The following is a 23,580-nucleotide window of genomic DNA, read 5'->3' as shown; positions in this document are numbered from 1 at the left end:
GTGTTGGAACCAGGTTTCTAAAATAGGTTAATTTGTCAACCAATCTGAGCTCCAGTTTTTTGCTGCTGCTAGGATAAATGGAGTAACGTGCGTGCATGTGTGTGTGTTGTTTAGTAGAGTAACTGCCACTGCACTTAAAAATGGTAGTTATTCTTTTTAGACAAAAAAAATCCTACCTTTTATTGGATATGCTTCATGCTGACACTATCCAGAAACATTATCTCATTTGTCCTTCACAAAAGCTCTGAGAAAGAAGAGCCAGGGAAAGAGCAAAAGCTAAGAGAGCAGAAATACTCTAGACTTACAAGCTTGTAAAGAGAGGTCATGGAGAATAAGGGCTGGATTTAAGGATTAGGGGCACCTTGTCTTGGATAGTATGATGTGGCAGAGGAGGAAACGCATATATTGGGGAATTAAGAAGAGCCCTGGCTTGTGTAGCTCAGCGGATTGAGCACGGGCTGTGAATCAAAGGGTTGTCGGTTAGATTCCCAGTCAGGGCACGTGCTGGGTTGCGGGCCAGGTCCCCAGTGGGAGCCCCATGAGAAGCAACCACACCTTGATGTTTCTCTCCCTCTCTTTCTCCCTCCCTTCCCCTCTCTCTAAAAATAAATTAATTAATTTTAAAAAAGAGTGATATGGAGATAGCATAGAAGGGCTCTGAGTAGGTTTAAACATATCAGTTTCTTTATGTGATAGGAGTAATGTAACTGAACTTATAATATTATAAGACTAAACATACTATTTGAAAGCGTATATGGCAATATACATGTGAGGTTATTAGTAGTAAATATAGACAGGCCCATTTGTAACATTTGGAGGGTCTGGAGCAAATATAAATGAAGACCCATACTGTATAAGTTAAACTAACAAACTATTATATGAAATATATTTGTCCTTCTAATTTGACAAATAAATTTTCATATGGATCTTGAAATTCTGGTTTGAGCTAAGAATTTCTAGGTTCCTTAGAGTTACATGCCAGAATGTGTCTACATGGGCTGAGCTCACCCACCTTCTGAGCCTAAACTCGTATCTTTTTACACCCCCACACCATTCTGTGCCCTGAGGGGTAGCTTTTCACATATGTTGAACGCCCAGTCCTCATATTGATTTTCATCCCCATTTTCTCAGGAAGTAGGTCCTGGCAGACCTTGGAAAGCCAGCTTGCTGCCATTTGACCAAGGAGTTCCTGGGTCTGGACTACCCAGAGCATAGCCTGTGGCAGAGGCATGGGTTCATGGTGTGCATGTCCCTTTGGTCCTAAATCCGCTTCACCCTCTGAAGAGGGACATGGCTGGGAGAGGACCAGTGTTCTCCCCCCAAGAGCTCAAGGTTCAGGGTAGGGGCTCTCCTTGCCTGGTTCTGCACGTAGGTCCTTTTTGAAAACCTAACATTGAAAGAAAGATAACATGTAGGCCTCATCTTACAGGTAAGATGCTGAACCTAGGAAAGTTAAGTAATTGGTAATACAGGTGAGATACTGGGCCTAGGAAAGTTAAGTAATTGGTAATGTTTATGTAGCTGATAAATACAAAGAGATTTTATGAAGAGATTTGAACGCAGAGTTGGTTGATCACAAAGCCTTGTTTGTTCCTCCAATTCCCCACTGCCGGTCATAGTAGTCACTGAAGCATGTAACACTTATCCTCCTGCTTGCCTCACGAGCAAAAGAAATGGTTTTGGCCCCAAGTATTTGTTAGTTTAATTGAAGATAAAAGAGATAAACATATGCGATGGTTTTTATTATCACATTCTTCCCTCCTGGATTAACTTTTGAACTCTGGGGGAGGGAAGTAGAAGTTTCTGTTTATTTAGTCGGAGTTAGTGGAGGGCAAGTGGTACAGTCACCTTGCCTCGGATATTAAATACTTGGGCTCTCTGGTCTTGGTGGAGGGCATCTCTGGTGCTTTCTTCCTGTCATATTTCCATATTTCAACTACCTTAATTATTGAGGTTTGGCAATAAAACTCTTAATATTCAATATATTTATACTTTGGGCCTTTAAAAATTAGTATAATGTGAGAAAGACTAGACTTTGGAGACAGATCTTATTTCAAATCAAGGCTCAGGATGAGGGAACTTTCTGGGATGATGGAAATGTATATCTTGAGAGGCTTTGGTTACATGGGTGAATGCGTTTGTCAGAACTTAGATCTAAGTTGATACTTGTGCATTTTATTATATAACTTTAAAAATATAGAACATAAATATTGAACTCTAATAGTTTAGGGGTGAAGTATATTGCTGTCTGCAACTCTTGGGTTGGCCAAAAAGATCATTTGTTTTTTTCCGTAAGATGGCTCTAGTAGTACTTAGTTGTCTTTAACTTCATTGGAAACAGTTTTGTTAGATTGTATTGTGACAGCTTATCAAAATCGGTGAATTTCTATGTATCCATTTTAATACTGAAGATGGAAGAAAATATGTGACATTTTTGGCATATTATGCTTTATTATTTCAAGAAAGATAAAAATGCAACTGAAATGCAAAAAAAAAAGATATGTGTAGTGTTTGGAAAAGGTCCTGCGACCAATCGAACATATCAAAAGTTTCATCCTGGAGATTTCTCACTGGACTATGCCCCTTGGTCATGTACACCCATCAAAGTTGATAGCAATCAAATCAAGATATTACTTGAGAATAATCAGTGTTATACCATGTGGAAGATAACGACATACTCAAAATATCCAAATCGGTAGTTATTGGTGAAAATGAAAAATGTCTTTTACTTTATGGAAAACAACTAAACGGACTTTTTGGCTAACCCAGTAACTTTGAAATGAATAAAAGTCAGCTCAGTTATGGATAGATGGATAGATATGTGATAAAGCAAATACAACAAAAAGTTGACTATAAAATATAAGTTGTTGGTTTTATGAGTACTCACGAGCAGTTTTTTCAGCTGTTCTGTGTTTGAATTTTTTAAAATAAAATGGTGGGGGGAAAAGTGATGTCCAAGACTTCTGGTCAAAATGGTGGCATAGGTAAACGTGGCTTGCCTCATTGTACAACCACACCAAAATTACAACTAAAATATAAAACATCCATCACTCAGAACCATCAGAAATTGAGTCGAGTGGAAGTCTAACAACTACAGAATTAAAGAAACCACATCCATCCATACTGGTAGAAGGGGCAAAGATGTGGAACAGGCTAGTTCCACATGCATGTGTGGTGAATAAAAATTTGGGAAGGATATCTCAGGAGCGAAGAGTCCCAGCCCCACACCAGGCACCCCGGCCCAGGGTTCCAGTGTCAGGAAAATAAGTCCCCCTAACTTCTGGCTGCAAAAACCAATGGGGATTGAGTTGATAGAAGAAACTTCTGGAGTCCCAAGCAGTTCCCCTTAAAGAATCCATACATGGACTTAGATTTACTCTCTCTGAGCTCCAGCACTGGGGTAGCAGTTAGAAAGGCACCAGTGGCATATGGGGAGGAACTGAAGTGTCTGGCATCAAGGTGAGAGCTGGGGGACAGTTGTCTCTCACACAGAAAGCCAGGCAGAGGCCATTGTCCCTTTCTGAGTCCTCCTCTCACAGAGCCACAGAATGAGCAGACCAGTGCCATATCTGAGACTCCATCAACCTGGCTAACACTGTTTGTCCAGCCCTGGAGATTCCCTGAGACTTTATTCCCTGAGACAACTTATAGGCCCACCCAAACTGTTAACTGTGACTTTTCCATATGAATGACATATTAGATTATGCTTTATAACTTCCTAAATCCTATCAAACAAGTAACAGTGGCCTCAATGAGCTCACAGCCTCCTACCTCTTGCTAAGTGCCCCCAGGCCCAGGACTAGCAACAGCCAGTCTAGATTCACAGTGTGGCTTCACCTGGGAATCTTCAAGCCCAGCACAAGTAGCAGACATCTTAGACTGCTTTATAGCTCATTCAGGGGCCCTCGGCAGAACACAGGTGGGGACTGACCTAGGCCTACACCAGCCAGGATATCCCAGAGCCTGCATCCCCGTGGACAACTACAGATCACGTCAGAGCATTACCATCCTGCCACTGCACAGCTGATCCTCCATGGAGGGTGGAGGTTGGTGGTCAGTGGTCAGAGCCAGTCCTTGCAGCTGACTGGCTTAGGTAAATCCCTCCCACTGACCTGCCCACAGCAGTCAAAGTTCAACTACAAGAGGAGGGTGTACTCAGCCCACATGGAGGGTACACCTTGAGTACCCAGCTTGGGTAAGCAAGGAGGCTGTGCTACTGTACCCTACAGGACACCCACTCCATTAGCCCACACAAGACAGCAAGACAGCATCAAAGCATCTCTACTTAATACATAGAAAAAAACACAGGGAGGCCGCCAAAAGAAGGAGACAAAGAAACATGACCCAAATGAAAGAACAGATCAAACTCCAGAAAAAGAACTAAACAAAATGGAGATAAGCAATCTATCAGATGCAGAGTTCAAACACTGGTTAGTGGGATGCTCAGGGAACTTACTGAGAGTCTCCATAGCATAAAAATGATCCAGTCAGAAATGAAGGATACACTAATTGAAATAAATAACGATTTACAGGGAAACAACAGTAGCGTGGATAAAGCTGACAATCACATCAGTGATTTGGAACATAAGGAAGCAAAAAAACAGTCAATCAGAACAGCAAGAAGAAAAAAATCTAAAAACGAGAATAGTGTAAGCAGCCTGCGGAAGTATTCCAACATTTGCATCATAGGGGTACCAGAAGGAGAAGAGAAAGAGCAAGAAATTGTAAACCTATTTGAAAAAATAATAAAAGAAACCTTCCTTAATTTGGTGAAAGAAACAGAGATGCAAGTCCAGGAAGCACAGAGCATCCCAAACAAGATGGATGCCAAGAGGCCCACTTCAAGGCACATCATAATCGAAATGCCAAAGGTAAAGAGAAAACCTTAAATGCAGCAGGAGAATAACAATTTGCTACCAACAGGGGTGTCCCCATAAAACTGTCAGCTGATTTTGCAAAAGAAACTTTGCAGGCTAGAAGGAATTGGCAAGAAATATTCAAAGCCATGAAAAGCAGGGACCTACAGCCAATACTGCTCTACCCAGCAAAGATATTATTTAGAATCAAAGGGCGGATAAAGTGCTTCCCAGATAAGAAAAACTAAAGGAGTTCATCATCACCAAGCCATTATTATATGAAATGTTACAGAGACTTATTTTTTTAAAAAAACATTGAAACTGTGAACAATGAAATGGCAATAAATACATATCTGTCAACAGCTGAATCTAAAAACCAAACTAAGCAAACAAGAAGAACAGAGACAGACCATGGATATGGAGAGTGGTTTGATGGTTGCCAGATGAGAGGGGGGTATAGGGAAATGGGTGAAGAGGTGAGGGGATTAAGAAGTACAAATAGGTAGTTACAGAATAGCCATGGGGTTGTAAAGTACAGTATAGGAAATAGAGTAGCCCAAGAACTTATACGTATGACCCATGGACATGAACAGTGGTTGAGGGTGGCCTGAGGTGGGGGGGGTGCTGGGTGGAGGGGTGCAAAGGGGGAAAAATTGGGACAACTGTAATAGCACAATCAATAGAAAATAATTTTCAAAAAGTCATGGCCCACTGAATCAACTGCTGCGTGGCTAAACTTCAGTTTCCTTTTTTATAAATTGAAGTCAAATGAGAAAATAACATATATTCTTTTTAAAGTGGACAAACAATAAAGATAATATAGAACAATAATCAAAGGTGTTTCCTCTGATTTCCAGGTATAGTGCTGTTGAAGGCTGTTAAATATTTGCATTCTTTCTCCTTGGTACATGATAGTATTATACTTCTTTGCCCATTTGAAGTTAAGTGTGGCCAGGAGACTTGCTTTAGAATGCAGTTTTAAAGAGCTGGTGCACCAAGACCAGACAAGGGCACCACAAGAAAAGAAAATTACAGGCCGATATCTCTCATGCACATAGATGCAAAAATCATCCACAAAATATTAGCAAACCAAATTCAATACTACATTGAAAAGGATGATACACCATGATCAAATGGGATTTATTCCTGAGATGCAAGGTTGGTTCAGCATCCACAGATAAATCAACTGTATACACCACATTAACAAAATGTAGGATAAAAATTATATAATCATTTCACTAGATACCACAAAAGCATTTGACTGAATTTAACATCTACTTACGATAGAAACTCTCAAAAAACAAGGTATGGAGGGAACATATCTCAACATAATAAAGGCCATATATTACAAGCCTACAGCTAACATCATACCCAATGGTGAAAAGCTGAAAGCTTTTCCTTTAAGATCAGGGATAACACAAGAATGCCTACTCTTGCCACTTTTACTCAACATAGTATTGGAAGTCTTAGCCAGATCAATGAGACAAGAAAAAAGAAATAAAAGCCATCTCATTGGATATGAGATATTACTTTACACCTATTACAATGGCTATTATCAAAAAGACAAAAAGTAAGTTTTGATGAGGATGTGGAGAAAAGGGAACCCCTAGTGTACTGTTGGGAATGAAAATTGCTATAGCCACTGCGGAAAACAGGATGCCAATACCTCAAAAAAATTAAAAAGAACTGTGATATAATCTAGCAATTCTATTTCTGGGCATTTATCTGATGAAAATGAAAACACAAAAAGATATATATAGCACAATGTTTATTGCAGCATTGTTTGTGACAGCCAAAATATGGAAATAACCTGAGTGCGCATTGACAGATGACTGAATAAAGAAAATGCTATATATCACACAGTGGAATATTATTCATTTATAAAAAAAAATCTTACCATTTGTAAAGCCATGGGTGAACCTTGAGGGAATGATGCTAAGTGTAATAATTCATAGAGAGAAGGACATTTACCATACAATCTCACGTGTATGTGTAATATAAGACAAAACAAAACAACACAAACACACACAAAACCAAGTTCACACACACCGAGAACAGATTGGTGGTTGCCAGAGATGGGGACTGAGGGGTGGGTGAAAGGAGTGAAAGGGTACAAACTTTCAGTTATGACATATGGAAGTCAGGGATATGTAATGTACAGCATGGCAACTATGTAATAATACTATGTCACATATTCAAAAGTTACTAAAGGTAAATTTAAGTTTTTGTCTCACGAAGTTCTATAATTATGTGTCGTGATGGATGTTAACTAGGCTTATCACTGTAATCATTTCATAGTCTGTATAATATCAAATCATTATCTTGTACACCTATAATTTATATGATTATTTCAATTTACCTCAATTAAAAAAGAAAGCCAGTGTATTCATTCTGACAAACACACACCTGATTTTAGTAATCATTTTTGTTTGATTTTTAAAATCAGGTGTGGTTCTTTATAGGCCAAATGTCATTTCATCATTGAAATGAATATTTTTTTTTGACTCGTGACTCTAACATGGTGAATTTAATAGATCACTTAATAGTTGGTTATGATTACATTTATGGGGTAAATGCTACTGGTTTGTGGAGTTCTTTTTATAATATGACATTTAAAATTAGTTAAATGAAGTATTAACATTTATTTATTTGTTTCAATATTCAGAAATGAGAGCTGAAGTTTTTTCTTTTTTCTAATGTAATCCTTAGATTGGTGTTATACTTGCTTCATAAAGTGATTTTTGCAAGATTTCCTTCCTCTCTCCATTGACATGGTGTAAAATTATCTCAGTTGTCTGTTACTTGGGTCTAAAGAATTTTACCTATGAAGTTGAGTAGACTTGTATGTTTTGGGATTGTAGCTATTTAGGAAATCTCAACTTCTTCCATGGCTCTTGATCTCTTTTAGTTTCTATTTATTTAGTTGAAATTTTTCATTTATTTTGCTGGAATATAATTCATTTCATCCAGATTTTGAAGTGTATTTGCATAGAGTTTCACAAAGTACTCTCGAATATTTCTTTTAATTTCTTGTATATCTATAGTTTTTTCTCATTTTTAACATTGCATTTTTGTGTTTTAAGTGATTTCATTTATTTTTTTTTTGATTCTTAGGTTTTTGTTTATTTTTGCTCATTGTTGTTCAAGTACAGTTGTCTCCATTTTACCTCCACCATCTTCTCCCCTCCATCCATCCCCACTTCCCACTCTTGATCCTCCTACCTCTTTGGTTTTGTCCAAGGGTCCTTTGTACATGTTCCTAAAAACCCTTGAGGAACTACTAAGTTAAACAGTGTTTTAATCTTTTTAAGGTGTTAGATTGATTTTTCTATTTTTGTTCTCTAGTTCATTGCCCTCAGTCTTTGTTCTGTCGTTGCCATTCTCCTGCCTTCCTGCAGTCTATATTGTTCTTCTTCTAGATTGTGGAGATGAATGCACAATTTTCATATTTGTGATATTTCTTGTTTAGTAATATATGCCAAGACTTATCCTCTAAGCTCAGCTTTGGCTAGTGTATAATGTTTCCATTATTTATATTTTTAAGATATTATGCAATTTTAGTTTTTATTCCGGTCTAGCATATGAGAACTTTTTGTTTGTTTTGTTTTTAATTTCTATGTGGTTAAAGTTTCTTTTCCTAGGAAAAATTTAATTTCTATTTTGATGGTATTATAATTAGAACATAGAATTATAGGTATTTGGAAACTTCAGTGAAATATTTTGTGGACTAATATATGACTTTTTTTAAATGTTCTGTACTTGAAAATGAAGTACAATCTTTTATTTTAGATACAGAATTAATTATATATTCAATCTTATTATTCTGTTTTATTTATTTTTATTTTTTCCTTCATATATCTATATCTTACTTTTGCTAGAAATAAGCCTGGCTAGGTAATATTCTGGCAAATTTACAGCTCTCTAGGTTCAGATATCTATCAATACTTTCTGGATATACTCTTTGACTTTTTTATTTCTTCATTACCATTTAGTCCCCTTACACACCCTTCTCCCCACACAAAATCACCACCCTGTTGTCCATGTCCATGAGTCCTTTTTCTTTTTTGCACAATCCCTTTACCCACTACCCTCCCCTGCTTAGCTGTCATCCTGCTCTCTATCTGTGAGTCTTTCTCTATTTTGCTTGTTAGTTCAGTTTGTTCATTAGATTCCACATGTGAATGAAATCATGTGGTATTTGTCTTTCTCTGACTGGCTTATTTCACGTCACATAATGTTCTCCAGGTCCATCCATACTGTTGCATAGGGTACGATGTTCTTCTTTTTTTACAGCTAAGTAGTATTACATTGTGTAAATGCCCCATAGTTTTTTATTCACTCATCTACTGATAAAACACTTGGGCTGCTTCCTATCTTGGCGATTGTAAATAGTGCCTCAATGAACACATTGTCTTTCAAATTAGTGTTTTGGGTTCCTTTAGATATATTCACAGAAGTGGGATCACTGGGTCAAAAGGCAGATCTATTTTTAATTTTTTTGAGGTATCTCTATACTGCTTTCTACAGTGGCTGCACCAGTTTGCACTCCACCAAGAGTGCAAAAGGGTTCCCCTTTCTCCACATCCTCACCAGCACTTGCTGTTTGTTGATTTACTGATGATGGCCATTGTGACAGGTGTAAAATTATATCTTATTTGGTTTTAATTTCCATTTCTCTGATGATTAGTGACATTGAACATCTTTTCATATGTCTCCTGACCATCTTTCTGTCCTCTTTGGAGAAGTGTCTCTTCAGGTCTGTTGCACATTTTTAAACTGAGTTGTTTTTCTTCTGTGTTGTTTTGTAAATTCTTTATAAATTTTGGATATTAACCCCTTATCAGATGTATTGGCAAATATGTTCTCCCATTCTGTGGGCTGTCTTTCTATTTTGCTGATATTTTCCTTTGCTGTGCAAAAACTTTTTAGTTTTATATAATTTCTTTATTTTTTCTTTTGTTCCCCTTGCCTGGGGAGATATATCTGATAAAAATCTCAGCTACATCTGAGATTTTGCTGCCTTTTGTTTTCTTCTAGGATTTTTATGGTTTCGGGTCTAACATTTAAGTCTCCAGTCCATTTTGAATTTATTCTTGTGTATGATGTAAAGAGATGGTTTAGTTTCATTTTTCTGCATATATCTGTCCAATTTTTCAATACCATTTATTGAATAAACTATCTTTAGCCCATTGTATGTGTATGTGCTTGCTTCCTCTGTTGAATATGAATTGACTATAAAGGTGTGGATTTATTTCTGGGCTATCTGTTCTGTTCCATTGATCTATGTGTCTCTTTTTATGCCAGTACCATGCTGTTTTGATTACTATGGCCTCATAGTATAGTTTGATATTAGGTAGTGTGATTCCTCCAACTTTGTTCTTCTTCCTCAGGATCACTGTTGCTATGTGGGGCCTTTTGTGGTTCCATATAAATTTTTGAAATATTTGTTCTAGTCCTGTGAAATACGTCATTTGAATCTTGATAGGAATTCCATTGAATGTATAAATTGCTTTGGGTAGTATAGACATTTTAATGATGTTAATTCTTCCCATCCAATAAGTATATGCTTATTTGGATCTTCTTCCATTTTTTTCTACATAGCCCCCTTTTTAAAGGTCCACTTATTCTGTCATAAGCTGGCAGTTGTGGGTTAGAATTTTTTGTTGTCTGTTTTCAGTGGTCATTGCCTTATATATCTTGATAATATTGTAGATGTTTAAAGATGTTTTGTACATTATATCTTCCTTAGGGTTGATATTACTTATTTTTATAGAATATTCCTTGTCTTGATTAATATTTCCCCTGAGTATAACCTTTTCATATTAAAATTTAGTTGTTTATATTTCTAAGAACCAGACAGCCATTTTATCACTTTGATGTATATCCTTATATATTTTGATTATTTATATTTAAAAAAATTAAAAGCTATTTTAAAAACAATTTAAGTGATACCATAGGTAGTGTTTTATAACCTTCTTAAGTCATAGTATTTTTTCATGCCAGTCAATATTCCTAAACATGATAGTTAAGTCCTTTTTTCTGATTGTTTTTCTCACTCAATTGAAAAATTATAGATTTACTATAGAATTATTTAGAATTCCCACCCCTATTTATATTTTCTCTTTGTATTTGCCTAATAAAGGAGGATGTTAGTCCACATGCTGTGGGGGGTGGGGTTTGTATTGTTATAAGAATGTGCCACAATTGTAACTTTTTTATTGGTAGACATTTAATTTATTTCAGTGCTTCTTTTGGTGTACATCTCAGGTTAATTCTTGAAAACAGAATTGCTGTGAATATGTTTAAGGTTGTTGGCACATTTATGATTGCTTTTTCTCAAATTAGCATTTCTTACAGAGTGAGTCAAATTATTTCATTTTATCATGTCTAGCACAGATGTAATAGTTGATTTCTGTGCTATTTCCTGTTCTAAAAAATTGCAATTCAGAGATTTACCACCAACACCCTTTCTCCCCCTCCTCTTGAGATCTAGAAACAGAAGTACAGCTTCTCTACAAGTTCCCTGGTTAATAATCTAGAATACACAAATCATTCCGTCACAGATCTCAATTCAGTTGTGCAGAACACATGGAGAACTCAGTAGACATGGATTTTATACATTTTACTTAAATACTCAGGCATGTTAGTCTTTCCTAAGGACTATTGTTCAGTATTCCTCAGAAAAGAAAAATCTCTCCCTGTCAATTTGACTTTCTGCCTGTCTCCAAACAGTATTTATGTTAGCTTATGATGATGTCTAAAGATGTAATTATATGCAAATTGATATTATATTGGTTTATAATACTAGCCTACAAGAAAAATGAGTGATGTTATATATGGTCAGCATGTCACCTTGAGTGCAGAATCTCTTTCTTATTCATTTTTCTTTCCTTAATCTAACAGTGCTTTTCCAACCTTAGCTTGCATGAGAATCATCTGGGGAGCTTGTTAAAACACAGGTTGATGGACTCCATCTAAGAAATTCCAGTTATAATTCTTGGATTGAACCTGAGAATTAGCATTTCTAACACGTTCCCAGCTGAGGCCAATACTGCTCATCCAGGGATCACTGGCTGAAACTGGTCTGATAGAATGAGCACGTAACTTGGTACATTGTGGGAGTGTGGTTCAAGTTTGAGTAACTGCTACTCTCACTGAATTCCTCATGCTGTTTTCAGCTGAACTCTCTATACTCTTTATTTCTAAGTGAAGATGCTATTTATATCCGGTTATAAGACTGGCTATATTTACATACAGTTACTAGAAAAACAAAGGAAAGTAGTGTTAGAATCATAATGTTTTTGTGTTCCTTTTTAAAGCTTCATCAGGATAGACTTTTCAAAGTTACCTTTTAAATTAAAAGTTTTTTAAAAGTTTAAAAATTTTTATCAGTCAAATGATATATTTATAATAATGAAGGGTTTGTTATCTATTTTAAAACCTTTTTATAAGTGAAAATTAGTCTATAATCATTATTAATTATTAGTTGAAATATCATTGATTTTCAAGGAGTTACACTTCATTTCTTTTTTTTAATTATTTTATTGGTGTTCAATTACAGTTGTCTGCATTTTGCCCCCACCACTCCCCTCCCACCCCAGCCAAACCCACCTCCCTCCCTTGCTTCCACCCTCCCCCTTGGTTTTGTCCATGTGTCCTTCATAGTAGTTCCTGGACACCGTTCCCCCCATTGTTCCCTCCCCCCTACCCTGTGGCTAGAGTTAGATTGTTCTTCATTTCAGTGTCTCTGGTTACATTTTGTTTGCTTTTTTCTTTTGTTGATTATGTTCCAGTTAAAGGTGAGATCATATGGTATTTGTCTTTTACCACCTGGCTTATTTCACTTAGTATAATGCTCTCCAGTTCCATCCATGCTATTGCAAAGGGTAGGAGATCCTTCTTTCTCTCTGCTGCATAGAATTCCATTGTGTAAATGTACCATAGTTTCTTGATCCACTCATTTACTGATGGGCATCTAGGTTGCTTCCAGCCCTTGACTATTGTAAATTGTGCTGCTATGAACATTGGGGTGCATAGGTTCTTATGGATTGATGTTTCAGGGCTGTTAGGATATAGTCACAACAGTGGAATTGCTAGGTCAAAAGGCAGTTCCATTTTCAGTTTTCTGAGGAAATTCCATACTGTTTTCCACAGCAGCTGCACCAGTCTGCATTCCCACCAACAGTGCACTAGGGTTCCCTTTTGTCCGCATCCTCTCCATCACTTGTTTGTTGATTTGTTTACGTTGGCCATTCTGACTGGTGTGAGGTGGTATCTCATTGTGGTTTTAATTTGTGTCTCTCTGATGGCTAGTGATGCTGAGCATCTTTTCATATGTCTCTGGGCCCTCTGTGTGTCCTCCTTGAAGTGTCTGTTCAAGTCTTTTGCCCATTTTTTAATTGGGTTTTTTGTCTTCCTGGAGTGGAGTTGTGTGAGTTCATTATATATTTTGGAGATCAGACCCTTGTCCGAGGTATCATTGGCAAATATGTTTTCCCACTTCATTTCTTGCCAGGTTTATCAGTACTGTACTTTGCCACTAAGGATCATCTGTATAAGTACAATAAAATAATTAGCAGTCAATATTCATATTTCCATAATTTTTTAAAGTTTTAAATAAGATTAAGAGAATTTTGTGAAGTTTTTATTAGTATTTTTATTTTTTGTAAGGTTTTCTTTAGAAGTGGGTTTTGGCTCTTACAAATTAAAAATCAGTATTTAAAAACAGTATTTTCTTGCTTTGAGTTACTTTGATCTGTTTTGACATTGATAATGCAGGACTATGTAGTTTCCCTTGCTAGTTTGTGAATAAAGATGTAAATAACAAAGTAACCAGGATTCATAGCCAGTAAAGGATTGTTATTCAAAATACACAAAGAATACTTAGAACTCAACCTAGGAAAACAACCTGATTTTTTAAAATGGGCCACAGACCTTAATAGATATCTCACCAAGGAAGACAGCAAATAAGTATCCGAAAAGATGCTCCATATCACGTTATCAGGGAAATGCAACTTAAAACAATAATGAGATACCACTACATGCTTATTAGAAGGGCCCCAATCCAGACACTGACAACCCAAATGTTGGCCATGATACAGAGCATCAGAAACTCTCATTCATCGCTGGTGGGAATGCAAAATGGTACAGACACTTTGGAAGATAGCTTGGCAGTTTCTTACAAAGCTAAACATGCTCTCACTATCATTCATGACCCTCGGTATTTACCCAAAGGATTTGAAATTGGACATTTATAGAAAAACTTGCATGTGGATGTTTATAGTAGCTTTATTTGTTGTTGTTGTTGTTGTTGTTGTTTTTGATCCTCACCCAAGGATATTCTTTCATTATGTTTTAGAGAGGAAGGAAGGAGGTGAGAGAGAGAGTGAGAGAGAAACATTGACTGCCTGCCTCCCATACACATCCTGATTAGTCATTGAACCCGCAACGTAGGCATGTGCCCTGACCCAGAATCAAACCCACGAGCTTTCAGTTATGGGACGATACTCCAACCAACTGACCATACCAGCCGGGGCAGTATAGTAGCTTTATTTTTAATTGCCAAATCTTGGAAGCAATCATGATAAGAACAGGAACAGAATCACAGAAATGGAGAACACATGGAGGGTTATCAACAGGGGAGTGGGAGGAGCAGAGAGGGGGAAAAGGTACAGAGAATAAGTAGCATAGATGGTAGGTAGGAAATAGACAGGGGGAGGGCAAGAATAGTATGGGAAATGTAGAAGCTAAAGAACTTACAAGCATGACACATGGACATGAACTAAAGGGGGGAAATGTGGATGGGGGACGATATGCAGGGTGGAGGGGAGTGAAGGGGGAAAATGGGACAACTGTAATAGCATAATCAATAAAATATACTAAAAAATAAAAAAAATTTAAAAAAGAAGTGATTGAATAAAGAAACTGGTACACCCAGACAAGAGTATATTATTCAGCACTATAAAGAAATTATTTATTAATCCATAATAGACATGGAGGAAGTTTAAATGTATATTAAGTGGAAAAAGGCACTCTGAAAAAGCAGCCAACTATGTGATTCAAACTCTATGACATTCTGGGAAAGACAAAGCTATAGAGATAGTAAAAAAAAATCAGCGGTTGCCAGGGGTTGGGGGATGGGGAGAAATGCATGGGCAGAACATAGGATTTTTAGGGCAGTGGAAATACTCTGTGTGATACTGTAACGATAGACAACATGACATTTTACACTTATCCAAACCAAACCTATAGAATATATTCAATACAATACCAGGAGTGAGCCCTAATGTAAACTGTTGACTGGGGGGTGATAGTGACGCGTCAGTGTAAGTTTATCAGTTGTGACACGTGTACCACTCTGGTGGAGGATGACTGGGTATGTGTGGGGACAGGGGTTCGTGGGAGCTCTCTGTAACACCCTCTCAGTTTTGCTATGAACTTAAAACTGCTCTTAAAAAATAGTCTGAAAAACAAATGTGGAGTCCTGTGCAGTAGTACTGTTTTCTGTGTATTTAACTCAGAGAAGGAGTGGTCCTCACACAGGAAACCAGAGGTAGGAGGATGAACCTGAGGGCTGGGAAGAAAGCTTCACAGGCTGGATTTGGGGTGATTCTGAGAGGTGAAAGTGAAAAATGGTCTCTTCCACATATAGATGTCCTTTTTACGTAGAGGGGATTTTTAAAAATTAACCACCATTGTCTCAGCAGTCTTAGAGCTAGGCTTTGGTGTTCTTGCGTTGCCCAAGTGTACACAAGGTTTATTTTCTCTTCCTTGGTTGTCTAAGTGGAAGCAGCTAGCAAAGAAGAATCCCCACAGTATCAGGGTTGAAGAGCAAGCTCTCATACGTAGTACAGGTTAATTCAGGACAATATTGCTTCCCAAGCTGTCTCTGGAGGATGTTAATGAGTATACTTCCAAAATAAGTGTTCTGGGTCGTATAAGTAAAAGAAAGAAAATAAAGGAGGTTTTTTAAAGAGTATATGTCTTTGTGTGTGTGTATGCATTTGAGTTGTTGAACGGCTAATTACATTGTACATTGATTAGAGGAAGGTGTAGTATACCTTATTTCCCAAATTTATCTTGATCACGGAACCCTTTTGTCATATATTCTGACCTATATCCACGAGCACTGTTATAAGTAGTATGCTTCATAAAACACTACTCTAGGTTAATGGGCAGAAAAACAGGCTAGCTGGAAGCTATCACTTGCTGAGTTGAAAGGAAAGAACTTTTGCTACTGTGGTGTTGTTTTTCCTCATTTAAATGATAAGACATTTTTCAAATATTCAGATTTAACAAATTAGATACAAATGATTTCATCTTCTGTGACTTGACAAGCATAAGCTTTAAATAGCTTTCATAAACCAAGAAGCTGTCTTTTGGTTTTGCTTTGACTGAAACAACTTGTTAAAAGTCAGTGATTAAATGTGAGCACTTGCTCTCAATAGAACTTTCTGCAGTGATGGTAATGTCCCATATCTGTGCTGTTCTAGGTGGCAGCTGGTAGCCACTAGCCACGAGTGGTTATTGAGCATTTAAAATGTACTAGTGTGACTAAGGAACTGAGTTTTTACTTTTATTTCATTTTCATTAATTTAAATTTAAATAATTGCATGTGGCTACCAGCTGTTGTACTAGACAGTGCAGCCTATAGACTAGATGTATAGACCAGAGCACTTTTATACTATTTTAAATTGATATGGTTATAATTAAATTACTCTTTGGGGAGTATTTTTTTAAAAATTGAGACTATGATGAATATACTTATATGGTTTATGTGCACGTAACTCTATAGCCACATAATTGAGAGCACTCTCTCAGTGGTTTGCACTTTTAAAAAACTATTTTATTAGCTAGCTTGCCAGGTTGTTAATATTTTTTGTAGTTGTTATTTCTTTTGTATAACCAATACTGCATTCTGAAATTACGAAATAAGTTTTTATATTCAGTTTTAGAAAAAAATGATAACGTGAAGAAAGATATCTTGTGAGATAACAGACCTCAGATTTAGCTCCATTTGTCATTGGCATGCTTAGTGGCATTAAAGCATTTGCAAAACTTGTAGTATTGATTTATCTCTAAGTTGGAGGTACATTGTATATAGATGTTCTTTGAAAATGTTAGATCTGTACAAAATGAAAATAATTAGCATTGTTATTAAATACTTTTGGACATGCCAGAAAATTGACTCATTTTCTGTGAATGTACTTTGAGTTTTAAACATTGTGATCCTTAATTATTTGATTTTTGACAAGAGTAATGTTTACACTTGTTAGAAATTTAAAAATTAAAATAAATTAAGGCATATAAATTGGCAAAATAAAAGTATGACTAAAAGAAACTTGAATTATTTAGAATAAATTATTAAAGATAGGACTACCTGAGAACTTCATCATTTTCAAAGTAGTTTGTCTTATCTAGAACTGAACTTGGGAAATTTCATAAACTAAATAATTCTTTGCATGCAGCTTATTTAATATATTGATACCTTTTATCCTTACACTTGCCATTGGGTAAAATATTTTCTCTTTCTGTTATGACTAAAGAACTTCACTTTAGTATTTGAACTGTTAAGGAGTTTATGTATTTTTATTCCATTACCTTTCAATTGTAACTGGTTTCATTACTTTTAAGAGGTGGCCATTACTTAAAAAGTTGTCTACAAGCATTCTGTATAAAGTGGAACTGATGGCTTTTCCACAAGAAGCTATATATTATGTGGAGCCATAGGTACAGCCTCAACATAAGCAATGATTTTTTTCAGTGTATAATAATAATTTTTTAAAGATTTTATTTATTTATTTTTAGAAAAGAAGGGAAGGAGAAAGAGAAGGAGAGAAACATCAGTGTGTGGTTGTCTCTCACATGCCCTTAACTGGGGATCTGGCCCTCAACTCGGGCATATGGCCCACAACACAGGCATATGGCCTGACTGAGAATTGAACCAGCAACCCTTTGGTTTCAGGCCAGTGCTCAGTCCACCGAGCCATACCAGCCAAGGGCATAAAAATAATTTTTAAAGCCATATATATTTACTATGATAATCATTACTATTTGTCTTTAAGTTGTGGTTTTTATTTTCCCTAATTTACCTTATTTTAAATATAGCTACTAAATGGTACTAATCAGTTGGGATTTAGTGTTTTGTATTACATTTGATTGTTTCATTAATTTGTTGATGTGAAAAACTGAATGTTTTTAGTAACTTTACTCAGAGGCATCTTCAACTGATCATGTCTAATTCAGAATATAATAAAATGTTTTAAACATTACACAAGATCATGAAAATCTTAGCATTTAAGGGACCTTAGTATTTAGTGTACAGCTATTTTTTGTACAACTGGTTTGCACAAAAATTTTGAAATATATTTTAGTTGCTTTGAGAATAAGGAGTAAAGACAAAATTCCTTATTTTTCTTTTGTTTTTGTTTTTATAAAGACACCTAGCTGTTGGGTGGAAGAGGGAGCAGAAAAGAGGTCGCATCAGCGATCTGCATCATGGGGGAGTGCTGACCAACTAAAAGAGGTAAGCTATTTCTGTTTTTAGTCTATAACCTAGTTTTTAAAGATTTTATTTATTTATTTTTTGGAAAGAGGGGAAGAAAGGGAGAAACGGAGGGAGAGACATCAGTGTGCAAGAGAAGCATTGATCAGTTGCCTCTCACACACCCCCATCCGGGGACCTGGCCCCACAACCTACGCATATGCCATGCATGGGAATCAAACTGGCGACCTTTTGGTTTGTGAGACAGTGCCCAAACGACTGAGTTATGCCCATTAGGGTCCTATAACCTATTTTGGTCTTAGCAAATTATCTTACTATTTCCTGAATATAATGGTACTTTCTTTATTTGTGTTAGCCTTACCTCTTACAGAGTTTAAGTCTTGCCTCCCATGTTTTGATAACAAGTCTGAGTTTAACTTAGATGTGTTATTCATGTTCTTTATAAGTATCTGTTATGCACCCTCTCACTTTTTGCCTTTCCAGAATGAATTCTGATTTTATATATCATATTGGTATATCTTCTTTGTTTTGGTTATCTTTTGTTCCACCTCAGCTTTCTTGCTTTTGAGTTACAGCAACCAAAACTTAGATCATAGCTTTGTACAATGGTAAGAAAGTGTTTTCTGCTTCTAATAGCTTTGTTATATAGCCAGCATGTTGTTGCCCTTTAAGACCCAGTATAGTACAGTGGAAGTCACATCTTTTATAATGGTTTTTATGACCCTATTTTCTTATTCATTATGAATAACCCAAATTACAATCAACTTTATGTATATTTTGGATTATTTTTCCTGATAGTGTTATCTTATATCTATCTAAATTCTTATCTACTTTTTATAGAAACTTAGAGTTGAAAGGTCACCTAGTCTATTTTCTATGTAAACACTCCTTTAAAAAATGGTTATCTAGTATATTTTGATCGTTCTTGGTGAGAGAATCTCATGGCTTTGCAAGAGAACCAAACTACTTCATTTGTTTCAGCTTAAGTTGTTAACTAGTTCTTTCTGTACATTGAACTCAGAATTATACCCCTTAGTTTTGACTCTGCCCTCTGTATCAATGTGTAAGTCTATACTTAAATATTTCAAATGCTAGCAATGTCATTTTTCTCCAAGGTAAAGATTGACATTTCTCTTATATATTTTTATATATGCCATATTTTCCATAACTTTTAGTGTCATTTTCATATGCTATGGGCTATCAGTATCTTGCATATACTATTGTATGTAGACTGAATAGATATAATCTATTAGCATGATTATGCCTATGAATATTAAAATTTCAGTAGGTTCTTTATATTTAATTATAAATAGGTTCTCTATAATCTTTATAGAGAAATCCTTGACATCTGTCCACCTACACACAAATGCATGTGCACAAAATCAGTTACTTCCAGCAGCAAAAAAAAAAAGAAGGAAAGAAGGAAGCAGGTTTAATATAACTAAAGTAGCTACGTATCTATGCATAAAATCTGAATAACAAAAAAGCACACTTGTAATTTTATCTCAGAGGTAAATACAATCTCAAAATAATAGCCAAGATTTGGCATGGGTGAACTTTGGACTACAACAACACAAGGTATGCATGATTGAAAAAGGAATGGCTAACATTAAATGTGGAATGAGAGATTTGATTGCTCTCCCACAAAGCAGCCATAAAGCAGGATGAATCAACTAATTCAGTGCTCTGGAAATCAACCAAACAAATTGAGAAGCTTTCTTTATTCATGAAAATTACTGAACTCAGGGTAAGAATAACACAAGTTTGTGGTGTTCTTATCTGGCCCTTTCCCCCTCTTCCTCATCCCTGGCCTTGTTGGTCTGACATTTCAACTGAGGTGGGGCAAGCCTTGGAAACCAGAAGCTTTCAGCCCTTGCAGGGAGAGAGCACTTAGTAGAGAGTGTGGAAGATTAAATTAGTGATCTTAGTTGCAAAGGAACAGGGAGGGCCAGTGGCACTCTGCCAATCTGAGATTGGAGTCCTATTTGTGGCAAGCAATACACTCGTGGAGTAGTGAGATTTTATAGAGTTCTAGGAGGCAAGACAGTCACAGGAGCTTTACAAGTTCATCTCATATCCCATCTTCACTGGATATGCACAGCAGAAAATGAAGTGGGCCCAAGCCACCTATGCATCGCTGGTCAGTGGAGCCTAAGAATACGTAGAAGAGATTCAAGCAGGCCTAGTGATAATAAAACTTGGAGCCAACTTGTAAAAGGCTCAGACTTCAAAGGCACTACTCACTCTATATACAAATCCCATCCTGGGAGTGGAAGCCTTACTGGACTGAGATGTTTGGGTAAAATCTCAGTCAGTCTTTGGCTGAACCCGAAGACGAACATTGGAGACAAGCTTGAAAAGGTCTTACAAAGCCAGACTTACAAGGAAAAATGAGGGGGAAATAGTGGAGGAGAGACATCAGTGACCACCCGTTAGTGGAAAAACAGTATTTTAGTCTATCTGGTTACTAAAGCACAAACAGAGAACACAACAGCAGCTTTCAGAGAAAATCAGAACCTAGAGTTGCTACAATCTATTATCTAAAATGTCTGATATTCAACAAAAATATTAGAGATATATAAAGAAATATGAAAGTATAACCCATACTTTTAAAAAAAGCAGTAATAGGAACTGTGTCTCCATGTTGGATTGAGCAGACAAAACATCAAAATTACTGTTGTAACTGTTCAGAGGAGGAAGCCATTTTTAAACCATTAAAGGGAAGTAGGGTGATAGTAACTTAGTGAATGAAGAGTTTTCACAGAGAGATAGTTATCATTTAAAAGATGCAAACAAAAACTCTAGAGGTAAAAAATGTAACAGTGCAATTACAAATTCACTAAATAGACCTAATAGCAGATTTGAGATAGCAAGGAGAATCAGTGAATTTGAATATGTCAACAGAATTTAAACACTCTGATGCCAGAAAGAAAAAGACTGAATAAAAATTAAAAGACCCTAAAATACCTGTGAGAAAACATTAAGTACATACACATTGACATTATAGGAGACCCAGGAGAGAAGGAAAAGAAGATAAAATATATTTGAAGAAATAATGGCAGGAAACTTTTCAGATTTGGTGAGAAACAATCTATAGATTTAAGAGATTCAACATATCCCAAGTAGGAAAACAAAATGGGCCACACATAGGCAGAGCACGATTACACTGCTGGAAGCCAAAGGAAAAGAGAAAACTCTTGAAAGCTGCAAGAAGAAAATGTCTCATTACACATAGGGGATCAGTAACAACTTTAACAGCTGGCTTTTTATCAGAAATGGTGGAGACCATAAAGCATGATATATTGAAAGTGTTGAAAGAAAAAAAAAAAACAACTGTCAACCAAGTATTCTATATCCAAAAAATCTAGTCCTCCAAAATAAAGGTGAAATAAAGTACTCCCAGATAAGCAAAGATTGAGGGAATTTCTTTCTACTAATTCTCTTAACAAGAAATACTAAATGAAATCTCCAGATGTTAATTCAAATCCACTGGAAGAATTGAAGAATGTTTGTATGGTAAATATCAAAGAGTCTGTAAATATATTTTATTCATTTTTCAGATATTTAAAAGACATATCATATAAGTCAATAATTATAACATTATAATGTTGGGTTTATAAAATATATATGACAATAACACAAAAGAGGAGCAAGGAAAAGGACATATTATTTCAGTATAGTTCTTATCTTACTGGGACTATTTTGAAGTATATTGTGATAAGGTGTTATAATCCCTAGGGTAGTTGCTAAGAAAATAACTCTAAAAAACTGAAGGTAAAAGTATCAGAGAGGTATCAGGTGAGTGCACTAAAAATATCACAAAAGAAAATAGAATTTTAAAAACATACGACACAAAGAGAAACTGAATAGCAAAATGGTAGAGGTAAATCTCACCATGTAAATACATTCAATGTGAATGGACTAAATGTTCTGCTCAAAAGGCAGAGACTGTCAGACTGGATTTAAAAAGTAGCACTAAGCTCTGTGCATCTGTAAGAAGCACACCTTCAACTCAAAAACAAATAGGTTGCAAGTAAAAACATGGGAAAAGATACACAATGAAAACAGTTGTAAGAAAGCTTACCAAATAAAATAGACTTTAACAAGAGGTATTACCAAAGATAAATAGAGACTTTTTTTCTTATCCTCACTCAAGCCCATGCTTACTGATTTTAGAGGAAGGGAGGGGGAGAGAAAGGGAGAGAGACATGGTTGCAAGAGACAAACATCGATTGGTTGCCTCTTGTAAGCACCTTTAAAACTGAACCCACCACCTAGGCATGTGCCTTGACCAGAAATCGAACCCATTACCTTCAGTTTATGAGACGACGCTCTAGCCAACTGAGCCACACTGGCCAGGTTGAGGCATTTTATATTGATTAAAAGGTCAATATATCAGGAAGGTATAGCAATCGTAAATTTTGTGTACCTCTTACAACAGTACCAAAATGCATGAAGCAAGCCCCTCAAAGGAGAAATACAGTTTCTACAATAATAATTGGATATTTCAACACCTCATTCTAATTACTTGGTAGAACAACTAACTAGATGGAAAATCAGCAAGGAAATAGAAACTTCAACATTATCCATTAACTTCACCTAATCGACATGTATAGAAAACTCTACCCAGTGACTGCAGAATACATATTCTTTTCAAACATCTGTGAAACATTCTCTAGGTTAAACCATTCACTGGGCCATAAAGCAAGTCTTCATAGATTACAAAAGGTTGAAATTCTGTAACAGAAAGAATTTGTAGAAAACCCCAAATATTTCTCAATTAAACAATATGTTTCCAATAATACAAGGGAAATTTTAAAATAATCAAGTGAACAAAAACAAAAAGATAACTTAGAATTTGTGGGTGTAGCTAAATCAGTGCTTCAAGGGAAATTTATACCTTTAAATACCAGATCAGTACCTAAACTTCCATCTTGAGAGACTAGGGGAAAAAAGCAAACCAGACCACAAGCAAACAGGAAGAAGATAGGAAAGAGTATGGCAGAAACCAGTGAAACAAAAATATAAGAATAAAATTGGTGAAACGAAAAGTTGGTTCTTTGAAAAGGTCAACAAAGTTGACAAACCTTTAGCTACAGACTGACCAAGAAAAAAAAAAAGATACAGATTACCAAAATCAGCAGTGAAAGGGGTGACATTAGTAGCATCCTTACAGAACTTAAAAGTATTGTAGAGGAATATTCTGATCAACTTTGTGTC

At 36.1% G+C, this 23,580-nt stretch overlaps 1 protein-coding gene across 4 annotated transcripts in view; it reads left to right on the top strand.

Moving 5' to 3' along the window:
* The window catches only part of GLCCI1 (glucocorticoid induced 1), a 95,154-nt gene that overhangs the window by 33,828 nt on the left and 37,746 nt on the right, over nucleotides 1–23,580 (top strand). For all 4 annotated transcript variants that reach the window (XM_045827475.1, XM_045827474.1, XM_045827473.1 and 1 more), the window contains exon 3: nucleotides 18,295–18,381. In XM_045827475.1, the coding sequence (XP_045683431.1) occupies nucleotides 18,295–18,381 (87 nt within the window). The remainder of the gene's footprint in view (nucleotides 1–18,294; nucleotides 18,382–23,580) is intronic.

Source organism: Phyllostomus hastatus, unplaced genomic scaffold (assembly GCF_019186645.2).
Source record: "Phyllostomus hastatus isolate PE091 unplaced genomic scaffold, TTU_PhHast_1.1 phas_scaffold_78, whole genome shotgun sequence".
NCBI lineage: Eukaryota > Metazoa > Chordata > Mammalia > Chiroptera > Phyllostomidae > Phyllostomus > Phyllostomus hastatus.
The sequence above is the reverse complement of the archived record's forward strand: the minus strand, read 5'-3'. Positions and strand labels throughout refer to the sequence as shown.